Source organism: Taeniopygia guttata, chromosome 7, assembly GCF_048771995.1.
Source record: "Taeniopygia guttata chromosome 7, bTaeGut7.mat, whole genome shotgun sequence".
Taxonomy (NCBI): Eukaryota; Metazoa; Chordata; class Aves; order Passeriformes; family Estrildidae; genus Taeniopygia; species Taeniopygia guttata.
The window spans coordinates 21,978,890-22,006,565 of record NC_133032.1 but is presented as its reverse complement, the minus strand read 5'-3'; the positions used below and the strand labels follow the sequence as shown (position 1 = coordinate 22,006,565).

At 47.8% G+C, this 27,676-nt stretch overlaps 2 protein-coding genes across 5 annotated transcripts in view; both read left to right on the top strand.

Moving 5' to 3' along the window:
• Positions 1-20,929, top strand: part of PLEKHM3 (pleckstrin homology domain containing M3) — a 91,669-nt gene extending 70,740 nt beyond the window's left edge. For 2 of the 4 annotated variants that reach the window (XM_072932354.1, XM_030277672.4), the window contains exon 8: positions 86-6,518. In XM_072932354.1, coding sequence (XP_072788455.1) covers positions 86-263 — 178 coding nt within the window. In that variant the 3' untranslated portion in view covers positions 264-6,518. Of the gene's footprint in view, positions 1-85; positions 6,519-7,327; positions 7,457-18,689 lie in introns of those variants that run through there. The other 2 variants (XR_003961358.4, XM_032749444.3) reach the window with 2 other exon arrangements.
• A 257-nt stretch (positions 20,930-21,186) lies between these two features.
• FZD5 (frizzled class receptor 5) lies at positions 21,187-25,644 on the top strand. The gene has a single exon (XM_002187536.7). It carries the CDS (start codon positions 21,346-21,348, stop codon positions 23,068-23,070), a length of 1,725 nt encoding a protein of 574 aa, XP_002187572.4. The 5' UTR covers positions 21,187-21,345; the 3' UTR covers positions 23,071-25,644.
• Positions 25,645-27,676: the final 2,032 nt, after the last annotated feature.

The window sequence follows — 27,676 nt, the reverse complement described above, 5'->3', positions numbered from 1 at the left end:
CCTACTGCCCACAGTCCATGTGAAGCCCGTTGCATGCTCTGGTCCTATTATGTGATTCAATTTTGACACTAATTTGTGTTTGCAGGTGTGAAAGCTGTGGTGCTGTCTTCCACTCTGAGTGCAAAGTGAAGGCTGTACCATGCCCCAGGTGTGTGCGTAAAGAATTGCAGAAGAAGCAGAAATCCTTCTGGAGGAAACTGAATATGGACGAGAACTTTGAAGAGTCTTGCAACATGTTTGAATTGTCATATCAGAACACATGAGTTCCTTAAGGCAGTGGCCAGTCTGAAGAGAATCCTTCTCCCAGTTGCCAGTTCAAGCAAATTCTCTGCTTAGACAGGCAGAAATGTTTTTGAAAACTATTACCTGACCTTCTTTATCTGTGAATAAGAGCTGCCAGAGTGGCCATAAAGCCTTGTTGGCTTTGAAATGCCAGTGGCTAAACTGCATTGAAGTCCAGCCGTTAGCTCCGTACAAAATGTGGTTTACAAGAAATGCTTTAGGTCTAGCTAATTAAGTACCAACTTTCTTTTCCACCTATGGAGAACACTTTTATCTCATGGCAGAAAATATTTGCTGCCATGACTGCATTATTTTTTATGTTGTTCATTTAGAATTGATGAATCATCTACTTATTTATATGTATTATTTATTTATTAGTAGCCTTGGCAGGGGTTCTGGTGAGGTGTTTCACAGAATCCAATAGAGCAGTAATTATTTTAAGTCCACTGTCTCCTTCCGATATGGACATGTGGTTCCATTTCCTCCTGTTTTCAGAGAACTATCTTAAAGGATCAGTGCATTTACATTTTAAAGGATCTCCCATTAAACATTATTCAGGGTGCTTACAAACATAAGACACAGAATAATTCCTTCAGTTATGTTTATATATTTATAACCACCCCAGTGAACTGCTCCATATTCAGATAAGCATGGGATCTGCTACTCTTTGTTCAGGCTGGGAATATCAGTAAAGCTCTGTCACTGAAGTCCTTTGAGATTTGTGCTGGTTACTCTTGATTTATGGGAGGCTATGTCCTTGTCTGTAATAACATGATGTTGGTTTTCCTCCTTCCAGTCTGAAACTTTAGGGCATTTTAAGTGTTCACATTGGTTTGCTTTTTATTTCCTAAGGTTTACTTCAACTGTTTTTCTAATCTGAGCCTGTTAAACTAATAGTCAGGAAAGTGGTCTTGCCCATTTTAGTTAGCAAATACCTCCAAATTTGTGAAACACTACTTTGCTTGTTTTCATATGCAGCTTGTGTTCTGCATTCTCTTTGAGCTCCAAGGCATTTATAGTTCTGTAATGACTTCCATGGTGGACAGTGAAGTTGCTCGAGGTATGATTCTGCTTCACACACCTGGAACACAGGGAAGTATAAAACAGTGAATTATTTTGTAAAGGGAAGTAGATGATGGATTTAACTGGGGAGGTGTGTGTCATTACTGGCAGTATGTTTAATTCATGGTGAGTTCACTTCTAATGAGCAGTTAGATTGTCTTCCCCCCATTTCATATTCCTGACTCTTTTCCACACCCTGCAGTGATATGTGTATTACATACCTATGAAAGCATTCATATATATATACATACACGCACACATCTATATATATAGAAAGTAAATATGGTTTTTGGAGAATAATGCCAGTTGCATGTGTATTTTTCCTCTCCTCTCACATAGGTTTGTGAAAATATGGAATACTGATTTTTGCTTCCTATATAATCTACAGACTGTTGCATTCAAGGCAGAAAGCAGTTTTGATTGTTGAAGCATCTCACCAATTGCTGAAGTATTTTAAATAAAAGAACAGGGTACATCATGCTTACATTAAAAGGTAAAATGCTGCAATGAGTTGCCTTGTACTGGAATATAAGTGGTTACCTTTTTCAGCCTCCAGTCAAAGAAAAAAGTAGCTTTCTGAAATTTGAGTGCAACTACTATATACATACAGAAGCACGTTTATATCTCTATACATTAGACAACCAGTGCCTTTTCTTTTCCAGGGATTCTTTAGAAGGAAGTGAGGGTTTTCCCATGTTCTTGGCAAAGTGCTGGAGGGATTCCCATACTTAATATACCTGGTGAATCATGCACCTTTGTCACTAAAAGTAATACTTACCATACACAATGGTGTCTCTGTCTCAGCTCACTGTTCCTCATGTGAAATGAGTTGCTTTTGGCTATCACCCTTAAAGGTATAATGTTCCTTGCAAATCCATTCCCATGCAAAGAATTCCCTGTGTGTTCAGAAATGCAAACACTGGGGAAGTATTGTGGAATTAGTCAGGCAAACAGGAACTGCACTGGTACTGGCTGAATAAACAGAACGCTCCCATGTTTTTCAGCTTGTGTCACTACAATTACTGCTGTGGCAAAGCCAGTAGCTCTGAAACTGTCAGCATTTGGCAGGTACTGTTTTGAATTATCTGTAGGCATAATGTTAGGCCATTAAAGAAAAAGTGGTGGTGTTTTTCGTATCATCATGCTCTGGCATTTACGATACCTCACAGTGCTCGTTCATGTCCAGCTCAGTTTGGAGAAGGCTGCTTGAGTGTACTGTCAAAAGCCATATGGAGTCAAGGAATCAAGGTTCAGACCTTGCAAAATATTAGTTACTTTGACAGATATCCTATCTCCAAAGTACCAGTTATGTGGGTGGTTAGATATTGGAATTGAACTCTGGAATAACAACACAGACAGCATTGGAGTTGCTCTGGGTGTGTGCAGGTACTACAGAACAGTTTCTTTGCTAACAGAGTTTTAAAGGATAAAAAAAGATGTTGGCAAAACTGCTGAAATTCATCATGAGTCTGAAACCACTGCCATTACAAATGACATAGAGCAAGAGCATGTTATGATATTCTGTCTGTGCCCAGATCTTTATGTAAAAGGATACTGTACAATAGAGATCATGCTATTTGCTTTAAAATCCAGTATTGTTGTAAACCAGCTAGTTCCTAAAATGAATAGACATTCATTTGTACTTTGGAAAAGTGATACAGCTTCACGGTAGCTCTAGGAGCAGGCTGTGAAGTCAAGATGATGTCCTCTCAGGGATGCCTAGCTCCTGCCCAAAACCAGTTATTCCTTATGAATAGGTAAGATAAAGTATTCTGTCACCAATTTTTGTAAGCATAATGAAGGCTTAATCCTGCCCTCAGTTGATTTCCTTGCAGAGCCATCTGCAAGCAGGAGCCTCAGCATGGGGTTCTGCAGGTGGTTTGGGTTTCAAACAGCACTGTACCCTTGCATGGTTGTTTCTGCTGTACTACCAGTGCTCCATGCTGGTCCCCACTGCTACTGTCTGCCCATTCTGCAGACCACAGCCTGCATGTGGCTCTGCTCTGCAGACTTCTAGATGAGCATCAGCTGGTAAAGTTCCTGGGGGCTTTGCAGATTGCACAGCTCTGCCCACATCTTCCCCCTACCCCAGGTGAAATTATGCATTAGTACTTCAGTCTTGTCCTGCCCATGCACAATTTGAATGATACCAGTTTATTGTGAATCAAGAATAAAATATACTGTTTATCTTCTTCAAAGAGAAGATGCTTTCAGAACTGACTGAGAAGGAATTGATCTGTAATTCAGTTACTGCTTTTGCTTTATACTGAACTTGTTATCAGTGTAAAAACAGGATGCTTAACTGCAGTGGACCATACCTGTAGAGAGTCCATTTCTTAACTGCAGTGGACTCTCTACAGGTACTTACAGTTGTTAGTCTGATATTATTTTAATCTAGCACACTATCGAAATCCTTATTCAAGTCTCTTTTCCTCTTTACCCTAACCATCTACCTTTCCTTTAATAGGAAGGTGGGCCTACTTAGGGGATGCAAACTGCAGCTCTTTTTGTGTTATCAATCTATAAAAAGAGAAATTTGTATTTCTTATGTAGGAATCCTCCTATTGCTTTTCTTGTTTTTTGTCTGTCTGACATGGTGGGAAATGATGGGTTGGTGATGTGACAAAATATCCTGGCTGGCACATACCAATATGAGCTCATTGCTGGGATCCACAGGAGCTGCTACTTATGAGGGAAGGTACTCTTTTGAGAGGAAGTTATGTGTTTTGCAGTACTGCACAGGCTCTGATGGCCCTGTTAGGAGTGAATCATCAGGGTATCTCTAGAGCCCCTCTTCTCTTATAATTAGGATAGTGTGTGTATTACAATAGATTGATAATGTCTTGAACAATTTTTTAAAAGAGCAGAGGATGTCTCTTTACAATGAAATGGGGAAGCTGTCCAGTTGAGTTTTGCTTCTCCCTGTAGCAACAGCAGCCACCGAGTTTCCTAAGCTTCCCAAAGGTCACTGCCTGGATTGCAGCTGACTGTTGATCTGTATAAAAAAATTAATTGAATAATCATCTTAAAGGTCTAATTTTTTTTTCCTGCCACTGACTTGCAAGCCAGTCTCCCCTCTCTCTCCACTGTATCTGTCCCTGTCCTTACTCACAGTACTGAGCCTACAGCCAGGCTTGGAGCTTCATAGGTCATTGTGTTGCTTTTGAACCAGTTGAGTCCAGTCATCTCTCCTTTGTAATTTGCCTCCCAATTTTCCCTTCCCAGTAGGAGTGCCTTACAGTACAGTATATTAGTGTCTCTCTTCCTGTTTTGGATTTCCTGATTGCATCTGCTGTTTTATTAACTTGTAGACTTAAACTGAAATGCTCTTGTGGCTGGGCCTGCTCTTTTGCAGGAGCAGCTGAGTAAATCAGTTTGCTTATTCTGCCCTCATGAAGTTAGCTCTACAGGCTTCATATACCAGCTCTGAAGACACCAAGCTATGTGGGAACTCCTCACTTTTGCTCATTTTGGTGCCTTAAATTTTGAGAAGTGAATGATTTTTTTAAGAAATGCTCTGCCATGATGCAATGTGTTTGGCATTGGAGCTTAAAACCCTTGCTCACGACAGTTTCCATCATGCTAGAAATGGTAACCATAACATTTGTTTACTGTCTATGCTTTGTGAAGGCATTATGAGAGAGGATAGCATGGAGATGGTATTGGTTCTTATTATGTGTATTTTTGAGACTTGCTGGGCTGCTTAGCCTTAGATGCAGTTGTGCAAGACCTTCAGAAGCTGTGCATATATATAATAACGTCAAGTACAGAGAATTAAAACAGGCTCAGGTCACATGTAGTTTTGCTCCTCCTGGAGCCCCTGGCCAGTCCACACAATGTGGCTGGGACTCCCATACAGAGCCCCCTGCTCGCTTGCACAGCTGGGTCCAGTGCTGTGGGAGTGAAGATGTTTCCTCAAAGCTCAATTTTAATGCAGCCTGGCTCCCTGAAGGCTGACCCAGTGTGGGTTTGGTCAGCCTTACCTTAGAGAGAGGGTTAACCCATTGAAATTTTAGCATTATTTGCTGAAGTATGTGGCATTTGTCAGCCTGGGGCACAAGTCCATACTAACTGTGAATTTGTAAGTCCACATTTGACACCAGTAGCAGGAATCCCCTTTAACAGCAGCAATGCTGCTACTGCATTTTAGCCGTTTAGTGAGGAAACAGCCTGGATAACAATGTGCAAAGTCCTTCTTTACTTGAAAACCCTGGTGTGGCTGTGATGACTTGAGTCATATCTTAAAATGCCAATTTCACCCAAATTCCTTAGGGTGGCCATTAATCCAAATTGCAAACATGCCACTTGTGGTCGGCATCAGAGATATCTAGGTCTGGAAAGCTGTCAGCTGTCTAGGACCAAAGTGTATTAGAATTTGTGCACAAGTGTCAGTGGCTCAATTATTTATTTATTCCTGTGTAGTCCACATGTTATACCATTATAAATCCTTGAATACACAGGATTTTTCCACACAATCCTTTTGGTGGAAAAAGGATTTGTTTCAGTTTTGCTTATGCACTTGTCTACCAAGTTGATTTTGCTTAAACTAAACTGTGCTTTCAGTTTTGATTTTTAATTAATACCTGTGATGCCAGGTTACCTTCTATGAATCCCTCCTATACTTGATGTAAGCAAAAGTAAATTAATGAGCAAAATGTATGTTTCATAGGTATTAAGTGATAAAGGCAGCTTCCAAATCAACTTCAGTTCAGTCAAGGCAGTTAAAAGCCAGGGAAAGCCAGGTGTGAGCAGCAGAGCACAGTGGCTGATGTGGTCCCTGGCAGCCTGTGCTTTCCTTCCTGCCAGAGCACCAGCTCACCTGCACCACTTACAGTGAATTTTAGCATTGCTGGCAGTGCACCCTGAGTTTTTGGAATACCCTTATGTGTGTGTGTTACTGTGTTAACTTATTTGCGACATTGTTACGTGTGTTTCATTGTTTGCGTTGTTTGGTTTTTTTTACTTTTGACGAGGATATTTTTTAAATTATCTGCAACTCCTGGGCAATAGTCTTAATTTATTATTGATGTGTAATGATGTTATAATTTAAATCCATTAAGTTGAATTGCTTGTTGACACTTGAGCAGGGTTTATTTGGGTTCACTTGTGACTGCATCAGAGCACCAGTCCCTCCTGTATAAAGGCAACTCTCAATAAACACTAAAAAAATGTTATGCGTCTTTTTTAATTTGCCTTCTGGTGGGTATTGTACCATAGGTAGGGCAAGCTCTGAAAGAGTGATAGTTTTCTTAAAAATACTTCTCTGCTGGTTAAAGTCTTCTGAAACTGAGAAAATATGATACTTACTGTTCCCAGATCTCAGCCAGGAGGGCCTCTGGAAGTACTGTTGAGGTCTGCATCAGTCAGTGGGGGTTTGGATTCCCAGTTAAATCTTGTGTTTTTGGAAAACCACAAATTCCTAGATTTTTAATGGTGCTGACCTCTGCCACAAGCTCCCAGGGGAGCTTACTGTGGCTTTGAGGCACCCCTGGAAACAGAGCTCCTGGGAGGCTTGCAGGAGGCAGCTGCTTACTGTGTGGCTGCCATGTGTCCTCTGCCAGCAGGGTCCAAGGTCAGGGCCTTGAACTCTAAGTAAGGGAAGCATCTCCCAGGTGGGCTGAGGGGACCACTGAGGGTCTGGGAGGGCAGGATTTTGCACATGTTATGAGGGTTCTCACACCTATGGATGTAGGAGTAGGCAAGATTCTTGTTCTTCTTGGTTGTTTCTTCCAGTGCACCAGCTAAAAAGAGCTTCTGCAGCTCCTTGAATCTGGATTTGATGGCTAAAGATTGCAGCACAGAGCTGTGGTGGAGCTCATGGGTCTAAAACCCCTGCCTGAGACTCCCCAGAGCATTCCACACCCAGCCCTATGCTCTGGCAGCATATTTCAAAGGGAAGGCTATATCCCTTCCTTCACTATCTTCCTGCCCCTCCTCAGAAAGACCAGAAGTCCATCAGGAATGTCACTCCTCTCTCCTGCAGGAACCTTTGGACTTCATTCCTGTGATGAAGTCAACTACAAGCAATGAGTTAATGTTTGACTGGGACCACACAGGCTGCACAAGGAAACCATGTGCAAGACCTTCTCTTCCTCCTTATTTGCTTTACAAGGTGAGCAAATTCTGTTATGACATCTCCTTCCCCTTTCACTGCCACCTCCCCTCCTCACTTCACCCTGTAAGAGATGGTGTGAAAAAGCATCCACACAGAGCAGAGACCATGGGGTCTGTGGAGTCCTGGGAAGAGCATGTCAATCCAAGCTCAAGCTCTTCTTTTAAAATCAGGGTAATTAATTTTAAAAGAGCTTCCCTTCTAGCTCTCAAAATTAAGACTATTTAGGTTATTACGTGAGGTTGACTGGTTTTCTGAAAGAATGGAGCTAGCAACCTCCTCCTTTCCGTAGGGACTGAGGGGGACCTTCCGGGTGTGAGGCTCTCCATACCTTTTCAGTAAGAGCACGCTGAGGGCAAATGAAAATATTCTGGGAGTGTGTGTACATAGCTCTGGACTGTCTTGTTAAAAGAGTTCTTGTTTAACTAAATACTCTCCAAAATAGTGGTTCCATTTAAAGACCTGAGTATTACCACTATGAGAAGGTGGTGAAAAGCATCTCAGATAATCAAGTGTTACAATTAAAACCAGACAAAGTCTTCAAGGCAAGCAGGAGTCAATTCCATCCATTTTAAGCATAGACAAATATAAAACTTGGCACTGAAGCGGCAAACATGCTTTAAAAAAGTCAGTCCATTGTTTATAGTAAGTGACTTTCAATTTTCTATAATTTAGTTTCAAGGCATTAGCATTCATTTAAATATTAAAAATGATGTTGCAAGGCTCATGTGGAAAGCAAGACAAGTCAAATAAGAGCTTCTGTTAAAGGACTCAGCTTTCATTTAGTTGAAAATCATCATGTTTATCATGATGCATTTAGAGGTGAGTAAGAAGGAATTATTATTAAAGTTAGGTACTGTTTAAAAATAAGAAAGTGCAAATTACTGAATCAGTGTAAGAAAGTAATAGATGTAATCAGCATGCATAAAGCAGTTCAGTCCAAAGTGCTTTTCTAGCATTTGAGATTATAAATTAATCTTATTTCTGACTGTCATTGCAGGCAAATATCTGAAGTGCAGCAACAAAGTAACGAAACACAAGGAGTGTGCAGTTTTGGGCACCACAATACAAGTAAGATGTTAGGGTATTAGAGAGCATCCCAGAGGAGGGCAGCAGAGATGGTGAAGGGCCTTGAGGGGAAACCATATGTGGAGCAGCTGAGGTCATTTGGTCTGTTCAGTTTGGAGGAGAGGACACTGAGGGAAGACCTCATTGCAGTCACAACTTCCTTGTGAGGGGAAGAGGAGGGGCAGGTACTGATCTCTTCCTTCTGGTGACCAGTGACAGGAACAGAGGAAATGGCCTGAAATTGTGTTGGGGGGGGATTTAAGTTGGATGTTAGGGAAAGGGTGGTTGGGCACTGGAATGAGCCCCCTAGGGAAGTGGTCCCAGCACCAAACCTGGCAGAGTTCAAGAAGTCTTTGAATAATGCTCTCAGGCACAGGGTGTGACTCTTAGGGATGGCGCTGTGCAGGGCCAGGAGTTCAACTCCCTAGTTCTTATGGGTCCCTTCCAACACAGCTTATTCTGTGATTCTATGTCTCTCCCTCAGTTTGTACCTTCCCCTGCAGTGATTTCTGAGGGCAGGGGTACAAATGCCCACGAAAGCAAGGCTAGGGTGAAAAACAAATGCCAGCACCATCCTGTCAACAGACATTGTCACACAATGGCTTGTGACATTGGTGGGTACTTTCTTGTGTACATATTGCAAAATGTCCTGTTCTGTCTTGGACTCTGCACTTCTGAAGGACACTTGTTTCAAATTTGACAGACAGCATGTTTGATCCTCTAAGCAGATCTGCTGGCTCCAATGAAAACTGCAGTTTGTCAAAGAACCCGAGCTGGGCTCTCAGTATTTAAAGACAGGAGCTGTAGCAGTGTATAAAATTGGCAGGTTCCTTGTGAAATACAAGTGCATCTAGCACAGAGTTAACCCTGGGTGATAACAGGTAAAAGAGGGCAAAAGCATAATAAAATACAGGTCTCTACTGTAGGTATTTACACAGTATCAAGATTGTTAGCTGTGCTTAGATATTTATGTCAAGTGTTAACTGCACTGTCATAAAACAATAAAGTACTTCTGTGAAGTGCTTAGGGCAAAGGGGAGGCAGAGAAGTCTCACTATATAAGGCCCTCCTCCTGCATCTGTGGCAATCCATGGGAATGTTTCCATAGTTATCAGCCGGAGTTGTGTGGAGGCCTGCTAGGGGAGGGCAAGCAGAAGCACATTTACTATGTTTAGAGCAGGTAACTAATGATTTTGTCTCAGAGAGGATATTGGCACCACCACATTCTAGGAGCTAACACAGCTGGTAAGTCCACCTTGCAGTAAGAGGAGAGATTAGGTTCCTCCTGGCAGCAGGGATGTCCTTTGGTGTTTCACAGAAATACTGACCATAAAATCTGAGAGATTACAATAAGAGAACTGCTGTGCTCTGTGTGGCCATGGGGTGAAAAGGGGTGAAAAGGGCAAGAGTCTAGTGTCCCAGAGTTTCTACCCAGTGTACCCTGACTCTGCACACTTCCAGCTCTAGGCTGTTGCGACTCTGCTACTCACGCTGGGCTCACAGTAGGCTTCCCCTCAGCACTTTGGCTGCAGGACCAGACTTCTCATCTGAGTTTAGTGTTTGTATGTAGTGGACCAAACTGAAACGCCAGTCCTAATCAGTCAGAGCACCAGGGAGTTTAGATCCAGGCATGGTGCCTGCCTGTCCATGGGTCTGTAGCTCCAGTTTGTCTTCCCTGCTTCTTGTGTCTGCCCTTCATGAGGTTATGGCAAGACTGCTTCTCCAAGCCATGCTGATACATGGGACTTAGTAGTAAAGTATTGCTCTTCCACTAGGGATGGTTCCTATGGAGTTGTTCCCTGTTCTGATGCCACTATATGGGATGGTGTTTTCTTGCTTCTTTCCAGATGCAGGAAGTAATTCTTCTTTATCAAAACATCTAGTAGAAGTCTCCCCCACACAGCAATCCCACAGCTGTCCTGAGAGGGGTAGGAGAAATACCAGCTTCCTGACCCTGTCCTGCTGTGGACAATGCTCCTCAAAGGTTAGTTAGGTTCAAATCAGAGAAACATCTTTGCCCAGAAGATTTTTCAAAGCCCTTCATGAATTTGAGTATTGTGGCCAGCCTTGCTTTCTCTGTCAGGAACCACAGTGCTCCACACGTGCTGGTCTTCACTGTTCTCTGAGGGAGCTGATAGGAGCTGTATGGAAAACAGATGGGTAGGTGTTGAGTGCTTCAGGATCTGACCTCATGTCTCTCAATTGTCTGAATTAATTTTGAGCCAAACGCAATTGGATGAGCCTTCCATACTTCTTTCTCAAAAACATTGTCCATGCCATTTCTTGTCTCATATTTTATCTAAAAAGCTAATGAATAGAGCTGAAATCTGCCCCTCACTTGTCAGCTACATCAGCTTTCAAACTCCAGGCTTAACTTCATACTGGGACAGCATTCCAAGTCCATGGGCTCATTTCTGCCATATTTCAGTGTGAGACTGAGTTAGTCCCTCCTGAGTCCTGGGTGGTGTCACAGTGGCAATAAGCAGCTTCACTCCCATGGCACTTGTTGTCCCTTTCATCCCTCCAGCCCTCAGCTTTGCTGGGACTGGAGATGTGGCCCAGATTCATTCCCCTGCTCCCAACAGCACCACAGGCTCCTACTCCACAGGACCAGCACCTCCCTCAGCAGAGTGCTGTAGGACACCCTGTCCTTGCATCCCACTGTTCTGGTGCAAACCACAGGTATATTAAGCTCCATTTAGAAACAGGTGAGCAGTTTCCCATGTGTACCCAGGGCAGAGTGCCCCCGCACCAGCATCTTCTTGGCTGTGTGACCTTTTCCCGTGAATATCTCAGCGGTGTCCTCATCACGAGTTCTTCAGCCTGTGGCATGGTGAGACAGCCTGGGACATTGTGGTGACCCTGTTAGATTGCACACCTCTTGCTCTGCATAGCCACGCGTTACAATTTTTCGCTTTACACTTCCCTGTAGGGGTGCGGGGGGGCCCTTGGAGCTGCGTGGGACGGGCAGGGACGTGCCCCGGGAGAGCCGCGGAGCAGAGCGCGTTTCTCGCCCCTCACACTTTCCTTTTCCTTGCCCGCCTCAGTGGCTGGGAAGGACCCACGTCCCGTGTTCCACCCCACCCCCCGCGGCCCCTCTCCTTGCCCAGCCGCGCAATTGTCGCCGCCAATTAGTGCATTGTTAGGGCACACAATGGCGCTGTGGCCACTGGAATGGGCCGCTTTTGTGCGTCTCCAGTCGGCTGTAGGGGCAGTCAAGATTCATTTAGGGCCTTACACAACATGGACAGAAAATACTATCAGAAAAGCAAAAGGGAGAAAGAAAAAGGGAGAGGTAGCGAGGAGGGGCGGGGGGAGCCCGCTATTCAGGGGTTAGCCCAGCCGCATGAAAGGCCCAAGAAGCAGTGCCACATTGAAGACGCCCCTTGGAACACAAAAAGGAACCGGGGCTTAATAGTAATTAGTGGGCAAACTGCAAAGCGCACCGTGGCTCTCCAGTGAATTGTTCCTGCACTTACTGCCATGGCTGCCCCTTCCCCCTTCCCTCCGGGCTGCCTGGGAGGGGGCAGCTCGGGGATGGGAACTGGCAGCCCTCCTTTACCCACCGGCTCTGCGGAGGCCTCGCCAAGCTCTTCTTTGTGGCAGGTAAATTGGATTTCATTCTCTAAAGCTCCGAGCCGGTCACAGGAGGTACTTCGCAGCCAGGGCAGGGGGATGGTTCCAGAGTCAGCACCGTGCCAGTGTCAAGGACCTGTAAACAGCCCTGTCCCTTCCTGCAGCTTGCCACACACACCTTGGGGCTCCTGTTTGCCTATGGCCTGTCCCTCTTTCCCCAGCAGAGACTTGGAGGCCACTGCTGTTGTTTTGCTTTTGTTGTTTCTCCCCTTTTTTCATAAAATAATCACCTGTATGGGTTTTTATGATCTATTTAGGGAAGGGCCTGATAACACCTCACATAGCTTAGTAAAGGTGAGGAATTTGCTCAGGCTGAAGACGAAACCTTGCCCATCCTTTTACAAGTCTGCACAGTGCAAACAGCACTCGTCTCCACCTCTCTCCCCTCAGATCTCTCCATATCTGTGCCAGCTCTCAGTCACACTAAGGCCTTCACCAGTACATACAGAAGTTCTTAAAGAACATTTTGGCCCAGCGCACCTTGGGGTTGTTTTAGGCAGTGAATATGTTTAATCCCTACTTCTGTAGAGATCAGGTTGCTGCTGGTATCAGTCTCAGTTCATCTCCTGAACTTCTTGTACTAGGTTTAGTCAGGAGCCTATGCGTCCAACACAGCTGTGTCTTGGTAATACACCAGATTAAAAGAGCCACAAGGCAGGTTTGACCCTACATAAATGTGGTTAAGTATCGAAGAGAAATTCAGGGCATCTTAGCCCCCATGGAAAGTACACAGAGGCACAAAATTAAGAATCATTCCTTTTATGTTGTCAGGGAATCTAAATATAATCTATGGAAGAAATCTGTGGGGTGTGATGGTTAGTTTGTTGGCTCTTCGTAGCTAATGGATGTATGTTTCAGCTATCCTTGAAGACAGGGCTGCTGAACAGGTGCTCATCTCAAGGACAACCACACACAGTCCCACAAGTTTAAACTGGGCTTTTGCAGATTAAGCTCAGTGTGGTTAGACTAGATTCCAGCTGACCCAATTTAGTAGTCTCAGCGTAAAATGTTTCCAAACTCTAGAGATACACACCCACAGTTGTGGACCAACTGGACCACCATCTCACTGCTGGTAGAGATTGAAAATGCCTCCCTGTTTCCTCTGGTAGCTACGAGTACAACACTCTCCTTTCCCCTAGATATCCAAGCAAGCCTAAGAAATGCAGGTGCTGCTCCAGTATCAGTCTTTTTCCATGACCTGGAAGCCGCAGCCATTCTGTGTGTCTGTACGTAATAGGTTTGGTTGTATTAGAACAGTGAAAATAAGATTTACAACTGAGATTTTTGTCTGTCTGGAATCCCATCAAGGGTTTCATACTAGGCTGTAGGCAGCACAGCGGGCATCAAGGGCTCAGCTGGTGTTGCTGGGATGGCTCCTGCAGTACAAACACAATCAGGGAGCTCACTGTCTCACAGATAGAGCTGGTTGAAGGCACTGTCTCACAACACAGAACGTGTCTGTCTCTCACCAGCCACAGTACATCCTCTCTCTGCTAATTAGCAATTTCCTTGGCAAAGTCTCAGCTGAAAGGATTACTCTGTCTTCTCACCTTGCTCTATCCCTTCCTCCCCAAAAGAGGGATGTTTGGTCCTGTCAGGATGCAGCCTGGCTGGCCCAGGTAAGGAGTCTGCCTTATTTGCCTCCAGACTGCTCGTCTACCAGAAGATGGATTTTGTCTTCAGGACAAAACTGAGTAAGTCTGACCCTGGCTGAAGGGCGGTGCTGCCTTGCCTCCCTGCAGCAGAGAGCAGAGGTTGTCAGTCTAGGTTGTCAGTCTTGTGTGCTCTAGTGGAACAGAGACAGGGAACAGCATCTGCAGCAGGAGCCAGAATAGTGTTTTTACCCAGCAAATTTCCTGGTTGCTCCAATTCTGTTAACATTATGGCCCTGCCCTTATGGCCACAGAGAGCTGAAAAATAACCACTCAGCCTTGAGCTGGAAAAAGACCATTCTGGCTCCTGCTGAAGATTCTGCTCCCGCTTCAGACTCTGCTCCCTGTTTCCATTCCACTACAGCGCCTAAAGGTCACTTGCATGGGTTAATCCTTCACATCTGACTGATATCTGAATGGGAAGGTTGCTAGCAACATCCTTTCCAAAATCACTTTGACCTGTGTATTATATTATGCCATGAATGACTTGAAGAAGGAAGTAATCAAAATGTGTATAGTTCTAGTTAGTGCAAACTGCCTTTTCATGTGTTTCTGGCTCTTTTTATTGTGTCCAATAAATGTTGATTATGCAGGGATTTAAATCTGTATTTCAACATAGATTTATCCACGTGATATGAATGACATGACTCGCTGAATCTTAGTTCTTATATTCCTCTAGCTCTGTGTCAAGCACTTCAAGTATGTCAAAAGCAGATAGGGAAAATCTGTAGTGCCTGATCTTAGCAAGAATGCCTAAAAGATCAGGTAGAAGACATTGTTTCGGGAGGTCTCTGGCTTTGATACTTTCTAGTTCATAGAAACAAAAAATGTATGTAAATGTTCTCCTTCTAGGGTAATGTACATAAGTACACATACAGGATAAAGTTTTCAAATGCATAATTTTTGATTGCTTCTGATCTTAAGTGAGCAATATGGCACGTTGTAAAGGAGTCCAGTTTCTGGAAATAATGATCCGTTAAGGTTGCCTCAAGAGAGTCCAGAATCACTGCATCTGGAAGGTCTTGATTGTAGCATCTTGAGATGTTAGTGAAGAAATGCAGTCAAACTGGCTTACATGTTTGAAATCTATTTTAAATAAACTCTGTGTTTTCAGGAAAAGACAGACTGAACTCGAACTATTCTGAACACAGACTGAAGTTGCTTTTAACGGCAACAGTTGTTATCATATGTTTTGCACCAATTCGTAGAATTTTAGGGCCAGGAGAGACCACCCATAACTGCAGATGTTCATACTGAGGGCAGTTTCTTTGTAAAATGTCCATTTGGCAGAGACAGAAAATCTCTTGGAAATGTTTCTGTTTTAACTGACCAACTTTCTCTGAAAATCAGGCAGGACCTAAGAGACAAATGCTCACCAGGCAAATTCCTGCCTGAAGTCTGCTCAGTTTGTCAGCAAGATCCATCACTCCAGTATTTCCATGTCCCCCACTTCAGGTCCTCCCCCATCCTTTGCTCCTAAGGCTTTCCTGGGCAGGGGGCTTCTAGGAATTCTCCATATTTTGAGAGGAAACATTTTAACTTTGCCTGATGCTGCTGGATTGCTCGGAAGTATGAACAGCTTGCCCTGTTTGGAACAAACTGGTGTGTTTTACATTGTTTTTTAATGTTGGAATTTTCCACAAAACAGAAATCATAAGTTATAGCCAGCTTCAGTCTAGGCTGCCTGACTGTTCTCCAGAGGATTAGCCATTACAAACTTGCATCCTAACTCTGAAATACTTGCCACAAATTTTTCAGGCAAAAACCTGTCCCTCTTTTTTTCTGGACTAAAAAAACTACTTAGTACTTCTGTCTCTGCAGCTGTAACAGATAATATGTCAATTTTGGTGTAAATCAAGCAGATAGAAATAAGTCTCCAAAGGCTGTGATCTGAAGCAGGGCAGGCAAAGCATTTTGCCAAAGAAGAACTGCTTTGAGCAGTTCCACTCTGAAGGCTTCACACAGCAAAGGAGAGGGCAGGAAAAAGGCAGAAAAGTAAAGAACTGGTTTTGAGATAACACTGATAAAAACAGCATTGGTCTGAAGACAAGTCAAGAGGTAATTAATCTATATTGTTATTGTTTCATGGAGGCACTTGATGGCTCCCATATATGAGCTGGGGATTTGTTTTACTCTGTGGTCAGTCAGAGCTGGTGTAAGCCAGTGCTGGTCCTTGCTGGGCTGCAAAGCTGGGCTCCTTCAGGCCTGCTGAGGAGCCTAGCCAAGGATTTGGCTTCTCACACCGGCACTGGTCTTCAGAAACCAACACTTGTGTTCTTGCATGCTGGCCCCCAGGAGGTTACAGGGAAGTGGTGATGGCCCCACCTCATGTGCTTGTGGAGGATTAGATGCGAGATGATGCAAACCACAGTTTTGTGGCTCTTAAGGTCACTTTTGCTGGACTTTCAGATCAGGCAGGGCAAAACTCATGTGGTTCATGGGAAATGCTCTGGTCTCTAAGTTAGGAAAAGGCCCGAGCTGGTCATTTGCTAGAGTGGCAAGCACTGGCCCCTTAGTTCAGAAAAAAATATCAGATTTCATGCTTCAAGTCTGATCATTTTGCAGCTTTCCTGAGAGCTACGTTTACTTACAGCTATAGGCATACAAATACATGTGCCATACAATAATCCAGCTTGGAAATCCCAATGGAGCAAAGTATTTAACTCTGAAAAATATTTGGAGTAACTTCTTTGCAATGTATAGTGCAGCAAGAGTTTAAGAAACAATCTCACTGTATTTAAACAGTCATTACTGCTTTCTGGGTAAATAACACATGTTTTTAAAATGGTCTGGATACACAATAGACGCTAACACAATAAATCCTAATTGCTCTGAAGGACCCATTAGGGTGTATCAGGTCAATACATGGCGGAGCTTTTTTGAAAGTCACTCACCCTGTTGTTACATAAGCCACAAATTGAAAGTCCATAAATAAGTATTTGCCAAATGAAGAGTGAGGGCTTTGCCAGGGCCATACTAATTTATCATGTCAACTTCACTATGGAGACTGTTTTCTTTTGAGAGAAAAAGAAAAGAAAAGAAAAAGCATAATGTGCTGTGTTTCAAAAACTACATATCTGAAAAGTTTCAGATGTTTCAGGCTGCACTATACCCCCCAAGAAAATTAGATGTAAGGAACTTCACTGCTTCCTCTTTATCTCAGTGTTGTGAGTCACAGCAAGGAGATATGAAGACCAGCCGTGGCTGTGGTATGGCAGAGGCCCATCCTCATCACCACCAACCCTCCTGCAGCTCTGGGCCAGGGCCCTGATCCTGCCTCTGCATGCTGTGGGTAATGGCACCTCAGGACAGGAACATCCCTTCAGTATTCCAACTGTGGCTCATGGGAAGGTTCCCAGTGCCTGGGGAGACCAAAGAAAGCTTATTACGTACATTTTGTGTGCACTCATATGTACAAATATAGTTAATTAATAAGTGATGAGTTTGGCAATATTAGTTTTATGTGCAGCCACTCTTCCTGATTTTACTTTGGTCTTACTTACCTGAACTTTTGGTGGCATTTTACAAACTGCAGCACTTGTTAGGTGTTGCTAAAGTCTGTGTCACTGTTAGAAATCAAGTTTTGGATTAATTCACTTAGAAGCTTTCAAATTCTATTTAACTTTTTGGGTATGGCTACAGTTTGGCATGGTTTTGTTTTCCTGCAATATGTTAAGGTGTGTAATTGCACAGGTATATATAAAAACAAATTGTATTGATGTAAGCTAGGATTTTTAAGGGAATTTCAGTAAGACATGGTGAAAAGCATTCAAGTGATTTAAATTTGAATTCCTTTCCCCAGGCCACAGCCTTTACTTCATCTGGGCACAGGAGAAATGTTCACCCCTGCTGCTGTTGCACTTCAGTAGGATTTGTGTGCCAGGGTCCCTCTGCAAATGCTGGCAGCAATTCTCACTCCACTCTGCCTGCTTGCAAAGGGCCAAGAGTCCCTGTGTCTCTCTGCCTGTCAGGTCCCTCCTGCGTGCAGTCCAGCAAGAACCTTGGTCTTATTTAGGAGTCCCCCATTCCAGGTGCTGTTACATGAGGTCAGTCTTGGTGCTGGGGTTTGCAGCACAGGCAGCTCTCAGGTGGGAAGGCGAACACTTGCCATGGGTGGAAGCAGAAGCATACCAGCCTTGGTGCAGCTGTGTCCTCAGTGTGGGGCAAACACTGATATCCTTTTGTACCACTACACAGTGGTCTGCTGTGCTGGTGCTGCCTGGGGGCTGCACCGTGATGCCAAAAGGAATGTCTGTCCCTGCACTCATGACAGGCAGTAAGGCAAGTCTTGTGCTGCTGCGAACCACCTTATGGTCCCCAGCGCCTCCTCACTCAAGCAGTTTGTTATCAGGATTTGGGCAATGCCTGAGCCAGCACAGCCTCCAGCTGGGGTGACTGGCAGGCTGCCCACCAGCACCAGGAAACCAGAGTCACTTGTGCTAGGCCCCCACTGCTCCCTTCCTGGGAGCTGGAGACTTGTCAGCAGTGCAGACAAAACCAGGATTTGCTGCTTCAAGCGAGAAGGGTTGAGGGCCAAGGGGTGGTGTGCTGATCCTCTGACAAGAGGGGCAGGAGGTTCCTGCCCTGCTTTGGTGCCGGCAAAGCCAAGAGTGAGATCAGTGCTCTTTGGCTTTGTCCCTGCCCAAAGCCTGGGCTGAAAAGCTCTTTGCAAAAGTCTGCTGAGTCCTTTAACAAGGGCAAGGGCAATAGCCAGTCTTTACAAAGGAAACTCACTTAGTCCTTTTCTAAAGTCTTTTAAAAGTCATGGTATCCTTCACAAAAGCAAGTTGTGCGCGTAAACAGTGTACACTGACAGTCAGCAGTGAGAGAAATAAACACAGAAATATTTATAATCTTTTTACTTTCTGCTTCTACCAGGAACCACTGCATGCCAGCTGAAAATGCCTCAGTGGGTGGAAGGTATGTCTGTAAGGACACGTTTTGTCAGTCCATGCCTGAATCCTCTGGGCTGGAGCCAGGAGCAGGGGTTAGATGAGTTCCCAAGAAGACCTGTCTAGCATGGTGGAGCTTAATGGACACTTCTGCACACGGATAAAAGGTAAAGTGATTTTTAATAACTTAAGAGTTTTTTAACTATAAAAGCATTTTCTTAGGGCCAGGAAACACTTCGTTTTGTCTGCAGTAAATTTTGTGCAGACATATCTTCTGTTACTAATAGTGTTGGATGCACATAAAGCACTCTACTCTCATACTGTGCTGAAGAGATGAGTAACGAACCTATCAACTGCACTTGCACTTACCCCATATTTAATCTTGCTCTGGTTGTTCTGCTACATATTGATAAAAAACGAAAAGGAAACAGAAGCACAGAGCAAGCCAACAGATGTCTACCTGGCTCTTAATTGGATTTTATGTGTCCCCAGTGTAGCAGATACAGCATTATTTACAGCCAGGCTCTAAGAATTAGATACATCTGGAGGAGTGGCAAAACCTGAACCAGGCTACAAGAGTTGACAGATTAACTGAAATGAAGAGCTGCCCCATTTTCCCCTTCTTATCTTCTCTCTTCCCACTTATGTACCCATTCCCCATTGTGTGTCAAATCAAACTAAGACATTGCCCAGGAGAATGCTTATAAAAATGAAAAATGCCAACAAAAAAGACAATTTCTGCTCTTATGGAGCTTCATCAGCATTTTCTAATTGTACATCAATGATGATAATAAAAAGGCTACCCTCTTCTCTCAGCTGTAATTTGGATAATCAACTGACAGCCATAATGAAACTGTCTGTGATTGCTTTCTGCTGGGCTGCTAGTTCACAGAAACTCATTGTTAAGGAGAATTAAAAGTTATGACTCCTGCTGCAAGGATATGCCACTATTTTCCAAAGGAACATGTGACTTATAATTTTCTTCTATATAGCTCTATTACAGGGAAAACTTACAGTGTAAAGCAAAGAAGTATAAGGATGTGAGATTTTTTTTTCCTTTTTAAAAAAAAACGTTGTTAAGCATAAAATTTGACAGTGCCAAGTAATATGCATGCCTAGGCTGGGTGGATGTGGATTTCAGGGGTGGTCGTGAGGTCTCTTAAAATGACTGATGACCTTGGTTATCAGCAGTCAGTGCTCTGCCCCTGGTTACATCAGCCACTGGCCTCAGAGCAGTAAGCAAGCCAGGTTTTACTTCTGGGAGGAAGGCAAGAATAAGTCATGCTTTGAGTATTTGCTTTGTGGGCTCTGGGTACAGTTAAGGGGTATTTTGGGTGCTGGTGTTCCCCAGCACCAGGCCTTGAATGCAAGCTATTTGTATCTGTGATGTGCAGTGGTTATGTCTTGAGTAGTAGATCCAGGGCTGGATGCAAGTACTCTGGTCTAAATTGTCCTTCTATCCACATCCACTGAGGTGGAGCGAGTAGCTCCTGTGCAAGGGCTTGGGAGCAGCCTTCTGCCTTGGTTGGAATAAGGCTCTGCCATAGCAGCTGCTGTCTGGACCCCCGAATCTGGCTTCTGAAGCAGGTCTGTTCCTCTGTGTTCCCTGAACATGCCCTGGGCTTCAGGACTTTCAGGGAAGCGCTTGAAAATCAGGCTGGCAATTCGGTGTTTACGAATGCATGGACTGGAGGGTTGGAATTCGTGGCAGCTGAGCATGACCACCTCGGTGGCTCTGGCAAGAGCCCGCGGTCCCAGGGTGCTGGGCAGAGCCCTCTGCCACAGCACGGTCTCATCGGTGGCTGCAGCGCCTGCCACCCGCCTGGGAGGGAAGAAAAGGGCTGGCCGGAGCGGATGGCGACCGCAATCCGGGGCAGGAATGTGGTAGCGCAGCTGCCTGCACCCGGGCAGGGGCGGCTTTTCTTCCTGCCGAGTTCAGCGTACCGGGAGTCGGGAGTCGTACCGGTAGATGCTACTGTGCCCCTTGTACCCGGGCTGATGTGCCAGGGCCGGAGCAAGGCAAAGCCGGCCAGGACCCCTTCACGTCTTCCCTTCCCCTACCCAGGGTTTCCCCCGTTTGTCCCAACTCCGAGAAGAGGGGCTGAAGGGATCGAGGAGGAAAAGGAGAAGCGGCAGCAGCACCGCGGGCACCGCCTGCCCTCCTCCTCCAGCCGCTCGGCTCTTCGCGCCGAGCCGGGGTAGCCGGGTCCCGGGAGGGGCCCGGCGGGCAAGAGGGGAAGGCGATGCACAGATGCGGAGCAGTCGGTGGCTTGGCAGCACCGTCATTTTCTCACTCGCCCCTGTCCCCGGCCCGCCGCGGGACTCCGAGCGCCGGCGGCCGGGGGCCGAGCGGGACGGCCGCAGCCGCGGGGCCCGGGGCAGCGCGGCTCTCCGCTGGCTGCCCGGCGCGGGGGCGGCGCGGGGAGCCCCGGCGGGGCGGGACCAGCGGCGGGGCGGGCCCGGGGCGGGCCCGGGGCGGGGCGCGGGCGCGGCGCGGAGAGGGGGCGCCCGCCCGCCCCAGAGCGCAGGTGGCGGCGGCGGCGGCGGTCCGGATCCCGCTCTCGCTGCCGGCGGGGCCCCGCTCCCGGTGCGGAGGCGGCAGGTGCCCGGGACATGCGGCGGCGGTAGGACGCGCGGCGGCGATGGGCGGCCGGGGGCTGCCGCTGCTGCTGGGGCTGCCGCTGCTGCTGGGGCTGCCGGCGGCGGGGCGCGCCGCCTCCAAGGCGCTGGTGTGCCAGGAGATCACGGTGCCGATGTGCAAGGGCATCGGCTACAACCTCACCTACATGCCCAACCAGTTCAACCACGACACGCAGGACGAGGCTGGGCTAGAGGTGCACCAGTTTTGGCCGCTGGTGGAGATCCAGTGCTCCCCGGACCTGCGCTTCTTCCTCTGCAGCATGTACACCCCCATCTGCCTGTCCGACTATACGAAGCCGCTGCCCCCCTGCCGCTCCGTCTGCGAGCGGGCCAAGGCCGGCTGCTCGCCCATCATGCAGCAGTACGGCTTTGCTTGGCCCGAGAGGATGAGCTGTGACAGCCTGCCGGTGCTGGGGGACACCGAGGTGCTTTGCATGGGATACAACCACACGGAAGCCACTACCCTGCCGCCTTTCTTTGGGAAGCCCACACGCCCTGCCAAGGACATGGCCAAAAACCTGACGCCACTCGATGGGCAGCGCCTCTCAGGGCTGGACTGTGGTCAGACTTGCAAGTGCAGAGCGCCCCTGATCCCCATCTCCAAGGAGTCCCATCCACTGTACAACCGCATCAGGACTGGGAAGGTACTCAACTGTGCCATCCCCTGCTACCAGCCCTACTTCACCCAGGATGAGAAGACCTTCACTACCTTCTGGATCGGCCTCTGGTCCATCCTCTGCTTCCTCTCCACCTCAACCACCGTGGCCACCTTCCTCATTGACATGGAGCGCTTCAAGTACCCTGAGCGCCCCATCATCTTCCTCTCTGCCTGCTACCTCTTCGTCTCCATGGGCTACATCGTGCGGCTGGTGGCAGGGCATGCCAGCGTGGCTTGCAACCCGGAGCACCATCACATCCATTACGAGACCACGGGCCCTGCTCTCTGCACCGTGGTTTTCCTTCTCCTCTACTTCTTCGGTATGGCCAGCTCCATCTGGTGGGTCATCCTGTCCCTCACCTGGTTCCTGGCAGCTGGCATGAAGTGGGGCAATGAGGCCATTGCCAGCTATTCGCAGTACTTCCACCTGGCTGCCTGGCTCATCCCCAGTGCCAAATCCATTGCTGTACTGGCACTGAGCTCTGTGGACGGTGACCCGGTGGCCGGGGTTTGCTATGTGGGCAACCAGAGCCTGGAGAATCTGCGGGGCTTTGTGCTGGCACCACTTGTAGTTTATCTCTTCACCGGGAGCCTCTTCCTGCTGGCCGGCTTCGTCTCGCTCTTTCGCATCCGCAGCGTGATCAAGCAGGGCGGCACCAAAACTGACAAGCTGGAGAAGCTGATGATCCGCATCGGCATCTTCACCGTGCTTTACACTGTGCCTGCCACCATCGTCATTGCCTGCTACATCTACGAGCAGCACAACCGAGAGGCCTGGGAGCAGGCACAGAACTGCTCCTGCCTGGGGGACCCTCACCGCCCCAAGCCTGACTATGCTGTCTTCATGCTTAAGTACTTCATGTGCCTTGTGGTGGGGATCACCTCTGGTGTTTGGATCTGGTCTGGCAAGACACTCGAGTCCTGGAGGCGCTTCACCACCCGCTGCTGCCGGGCCAGGAAGCCTGCGGGTGCCTCTGTGTACGGTGAGGCCAGCCCAGCACTGGTGGGCAGGATGGTACTGCCCAGTATGGCCTCCTACCACAAGCAGGTCCCACTGTCCCATGTGTGACCAGAGGGAGCTTCGGTGACCCCAGCCACAGGGAGGAGAGGGTTGCGAAGACCCTGGGCCACAGAAGAGGGGGTGACAGCTGGGCTACCCCTGGCATCTTCATCCCCACCATGGTGGTGCTGCCTGGGACCACGGGCACAGAGCAGCTGCAGCCCCAGGCAGGGCAGGAGGAGGTGCTGCTGACTATGTCGGGGCAGAGGGATGGGGAGGTCTGGAGCCTGGCACTGCTGTGTATGCCCCATTTGGAGTCCCACATCCTGGTTGGAGTCCTGGGATGCTGCTGCCTGTGGGCCCGTCGGGTGGAAGTAGGCTCTCAAGCACTGATTTGTGTTCCTCAGTGAGCCTCTGGGCAGGTCTTGCTGGTGCTGGGGTGAAAGGCAGAGCTGTAGCAGGCAGGGCAGATGGTGGCCTCCAACCCCAGGTGGGGGCTGGCACTGCCGCTGAGCCCCTCACTAAAGCCCAGAGAGTGGTCAGGGGGAGGTGGCAGGGGGGTGCTGCTTCCCTGGGTGCCCTGGGCAGAGCAGGAGACTGCCCTCAGTGCCCCCAGAGCCCCCAGGCACAGCTGCATATTGAGGAGGAGAAGCCTGGGGGCCCTGGTGTGAGGCAGCCGCGTGCCCTGCTCAGGCAGCAGCACATTGAGCAGGGAGAGGAGCTGTGCAGGCCGGGGGCTTCATGGGTGGTGGCAGTGCAGGAGGAAGGGGCCGTGGAGAGGATCTGCCACAGGGGCAGGGTCCCAGCTGTCTGCAGCGCAGACAGGGACCAGGTGATCCCCTGCGGTCCCTTCTGCCCTGGGCAAGCACATCCAGCTCGCTTCAGTCAGGGGCTCAGGGCCGGGCAGGAGCCAGCTGCACTGCCCATGGAGCCACTTGGCCTGGGGACTGCACGAGGGGCTGTGTGGGTGGGGAGCCTGCCGGCCCAGCACGGGTTTGCAAGGAGTCCTGGCCCCAAGAGCGGGCTCTTCTGAGCTGCCCCGTGTCCTGCCCGCCAGCTGTGGCATGTGGCACAGCAGCTGAGTGCAGCACAACCAGCCCTAAAAGGGTGGGTGCACCCCTGCAGTGAGCAGTGACTGCACAGGGGTGTCCCAGCCAGGTGGCAGGCTGTCTCTCCAGAGCAGCAGCTGGGTTTTCCGGTCAGTCGGCTTCAATACTTGTTGCTGCTTTTTTCAAAGCTGTGCCTCTGCTGAGAGAGTACCAGGTTTGAGATGGAGCAGTTAATTTAGGAAAACTTAGCTGAGCACTCACACCTTTTTTCCTCCAACTTCCCAAGCCTTTTTCACTTCCCTGGATCAGACAGCAGCTGAGCACTGACAAAACCATTGCCTGGCATTAAGCAGTGGTGACAGCTGAGTTTCAGTAAGTAGAATATGGTGGGGGGGGGGCCTGTTGTCAAAGTCACTAAATGCAGCCAGGGCAAGGGGCTCCAGCTGTGGTGCAGGATGAGGCTGGCTGCCTCTGTCCACTTGTAAAAGCACCTGAGTATTAAGGGGTTTTTTTTCTGCCTGCCCTAAGCAGTGGTGATGTATGTAACTATCCAGCCATTACTGGAGTCCTTTTTGCCCTTCATCAAGCGTGGCACTGTGACCCAGCTGTTCAAGCACTGGAGAACAACTGCTGGCTTTGCTCCTGCAGGACTGCAAGGATCTGAGGTTGATCTTAACACCTTTGGACCACTTCAGTCAAAAAGTTTTCCACCTCATTTTAAAACCAAAACCTGGGAAGCGAGGGAACTCTCAAGTGGCACATCTCTGGATAAAGGTACTGCATGAGTGTCTCTGGGGAGTCCTGGATAGAGGAGATAGAGGTGCAAGGATGGAAGGCTCACCAGGGGCTGTTCAGCTGCACCCATCCACACTCTTGCAATAGGGCTCACCCCCTCCAGCAGGTTGGAGTACTTTATTGTGGACAGAATTGCACCATATTGTGTTACACACTGTAAATAGTTGTATTATAGCCTAATTTGTACATAAAGGAGCTGTAGTGACCTTTGATACAGGTTAGGGACAGGTGTGTTCTCAGCAATGAGGCAGGTCAGGTGCAGGGACACTGTGGGTAGTCTCGTGCTGTAATCCAGGGCATTAAATTATTCCAGCCTCCTCCAGTCCGCACCTTGCTGGACTCCTCTCTCTCTATAGTGCCTTTTGTAGATACAGCTAAACACACATCATGCAATACAATGAACAAAACCATGTCAAAGGTGGTATTTTGCTGTTTTTGTTTTTTCCAAAGTGCAACTGACTGTGTAAAGATATCCAAGATTAGCTACAAACCGTTGCCTATTGAAAAACGCAAAAGAATTTTCAGCTTTGATGTGATGGTAGGGTAATACAATCAACTCGTATTTGAGCCTGGCTTCTCAGCAACAAGTGGCAGTAGGGGGTAAGGAGCCGTTGCCGTGTGCCCTGTCTGCTGTAGCCAATTTATATGTTGGGTTTTGCCTCTTCCATTACCGATGCTGTTCAATGTTGCTTAAATTACTGTACTATATTATGTGAAAAGATGAAGAAATTTTATTCAAAGAGAAGTATCAAGATTAGTTATTTATGAGGATAAAAAATAGTGTGTGTTGTTTTCTTTACTTCTGCTTCTGTCAGAGTGTTTATTACCTTAAAAGTTTACCTGCTGGGGGAGGGGGAGGTGTGTGCTGGAAGGCCAAACAGGGCTCTTATCACTGGGGATCGTGGGGAACTGGTGAGGCAACTGCACTTGCGTGGCGCAGGAATAGCATGTTCCATGTGCACGAACCCCACGCAGCGCTGCCTTTGGCATGGAGGATGCCACACATCCGTGCCCTCGGTGCCAGGCTCCACCCTGAGCCAGGCTCTGTGCTCGGGGGCAGCCGTGCTGGCTGTGCCCATGACTGTGCTGACAGCACGTTCCCTGACGGGCCAAGGTCACACCTCACTGCTAAAAGAGGGTTAACTATCAACTTTTATTGGTGTTCTGCAGTTTGCACAGTACGTGTCCCTTACCCTGTGCTGAGATCAGGTCGGGCCCTGAAGAGGTGCACTTGGATACTCCTAAGGCCAAGCAGATGACAGCTCCTAGCCAAGCAGGATGCTGCACACTGGTCCATTTGGGTGGCTGTGCTTCCATCTGCGAGGAGCACTTGGGGAGGGACAGCAAAGGGTTAAGGCTGGCTCCGTGGTGACTAATGGTGCAGGACTCTGCTATCTAGTTAGGTGTGTAGGCACACACCAGGTCCCACCAGATAGGATCTCTTACCTGGAAGCAGCATTCCAGCACCCAGTGATAAACCTGACAGTCCCACAGCCTGACTCACCTGACTCTGCCCCCCATGCTCAAGTACAGGCAAAACACACCATTGGGGCTGATCCTATCGCTTGAAGGGCAGCGGTTTTGGGGTGTGGAGGGGACATGCGCCATTTCAGCACCAGGTTCTTCTCAAGGAGCTGTGGACACTCGCTGCCTGCTCCCGAAGTAACTCCAGCACCTTGCTGGCAGCCCTGTTGTCATTCTTGCCTGCCAGGAAGCTGTTGTGTCCTCAGCGCCTCGGTAAACTGGAGTTTGGCAGCACTGCCATCCACCGCCTACCTCAAGCCACTGTTCCTGAGCAAGGGAAGGGCCTTTCCTGCAGGCAGTGAGAATCGCCTGCAGGACTGTGTCCCTGTGAGCACACACCTGATCCCACACACCTGGCCCAATGCTTGTGCTCTCCAGGTTCTACTTGGTCAACTTAAGCCACCCTCGAGGCACTCACCAGCTTCCCTGGGGCTGAAGGGTGCAAATGCAGCACAAGTTCAGGCTGGGTGGCATGGGGAATGACAGTGTCTGATGGCATGGGAACCATGTGGCTTTTCAAATGGGTTTTAATATCGATCAGAAGCCAAAGTGGTAATTTCATTGTTGGCAAACAGCTTATTTGGTGCAAGGATAGTTTCCCCATATAATGATATGGAATACCAGTTCTGTGTCATTATCCAGCACAACGGTGCTGTGGGAAATCCCAGGCCAGGATGGAGGCTGCAGCCTGCCCAGTTCTGAGCTGTGAACGGAGTAGCTCACCCTGCCCTGAGCACTCCTGCCAAACTCCTGTGCAAGCTCTTGCCTCAATGGCTCTTCTGTCCAATTCTGCTTGCTCGGGGTATGCTTGACACCTATACTCTTATCCAGGAGCAGTGGTCTTGACATTTATTCCATCCCTCAAGTGCCTGTCCTCTTAACTGCCAAACCCGTACTGAAGTAGTTCTCATAAAATTCCCTTGGGAACAAAATACACAGTCCCTGTACACAAAGGGAAGGGGCTGCTGGAGCTCAAGGGCATCTTGTAGCCCATGAACACCTCCATGGCCTCCTGCCCCTGCTGACTGCTAACACTCGCTGCTCCTGCTAGTCTGGCTGGTGCTCACATCACTCTTGCTGGGCCATAACACAGCTATTGTCTCTGCAAACAGCATTAACTGCCAGATGGGGAGGGCTACCCTGGAACTGAAAGCAGGCAGAGGTCACCTCAACATAGATTAAATATTATTCAGCTATTGGATTAAGTGAAACAAGGTACATTGATCCCATAGTTGCTTTTCCCTGGGAGCAGAGATTGGTAACAGTCTCTGTAATTTCAGTATTCTGACCATGATTGTAATTTTTCT

Excerpts from the sequence above, each read along its gene's own strand:
- FZD5 (XM_002187536.7), top strand. The coding sequence starts at position 21,346 with ATGGGCGGCCGGGGGCTGCCGCTGCTGCTGGGGCTGCCGCTGCTGCTG.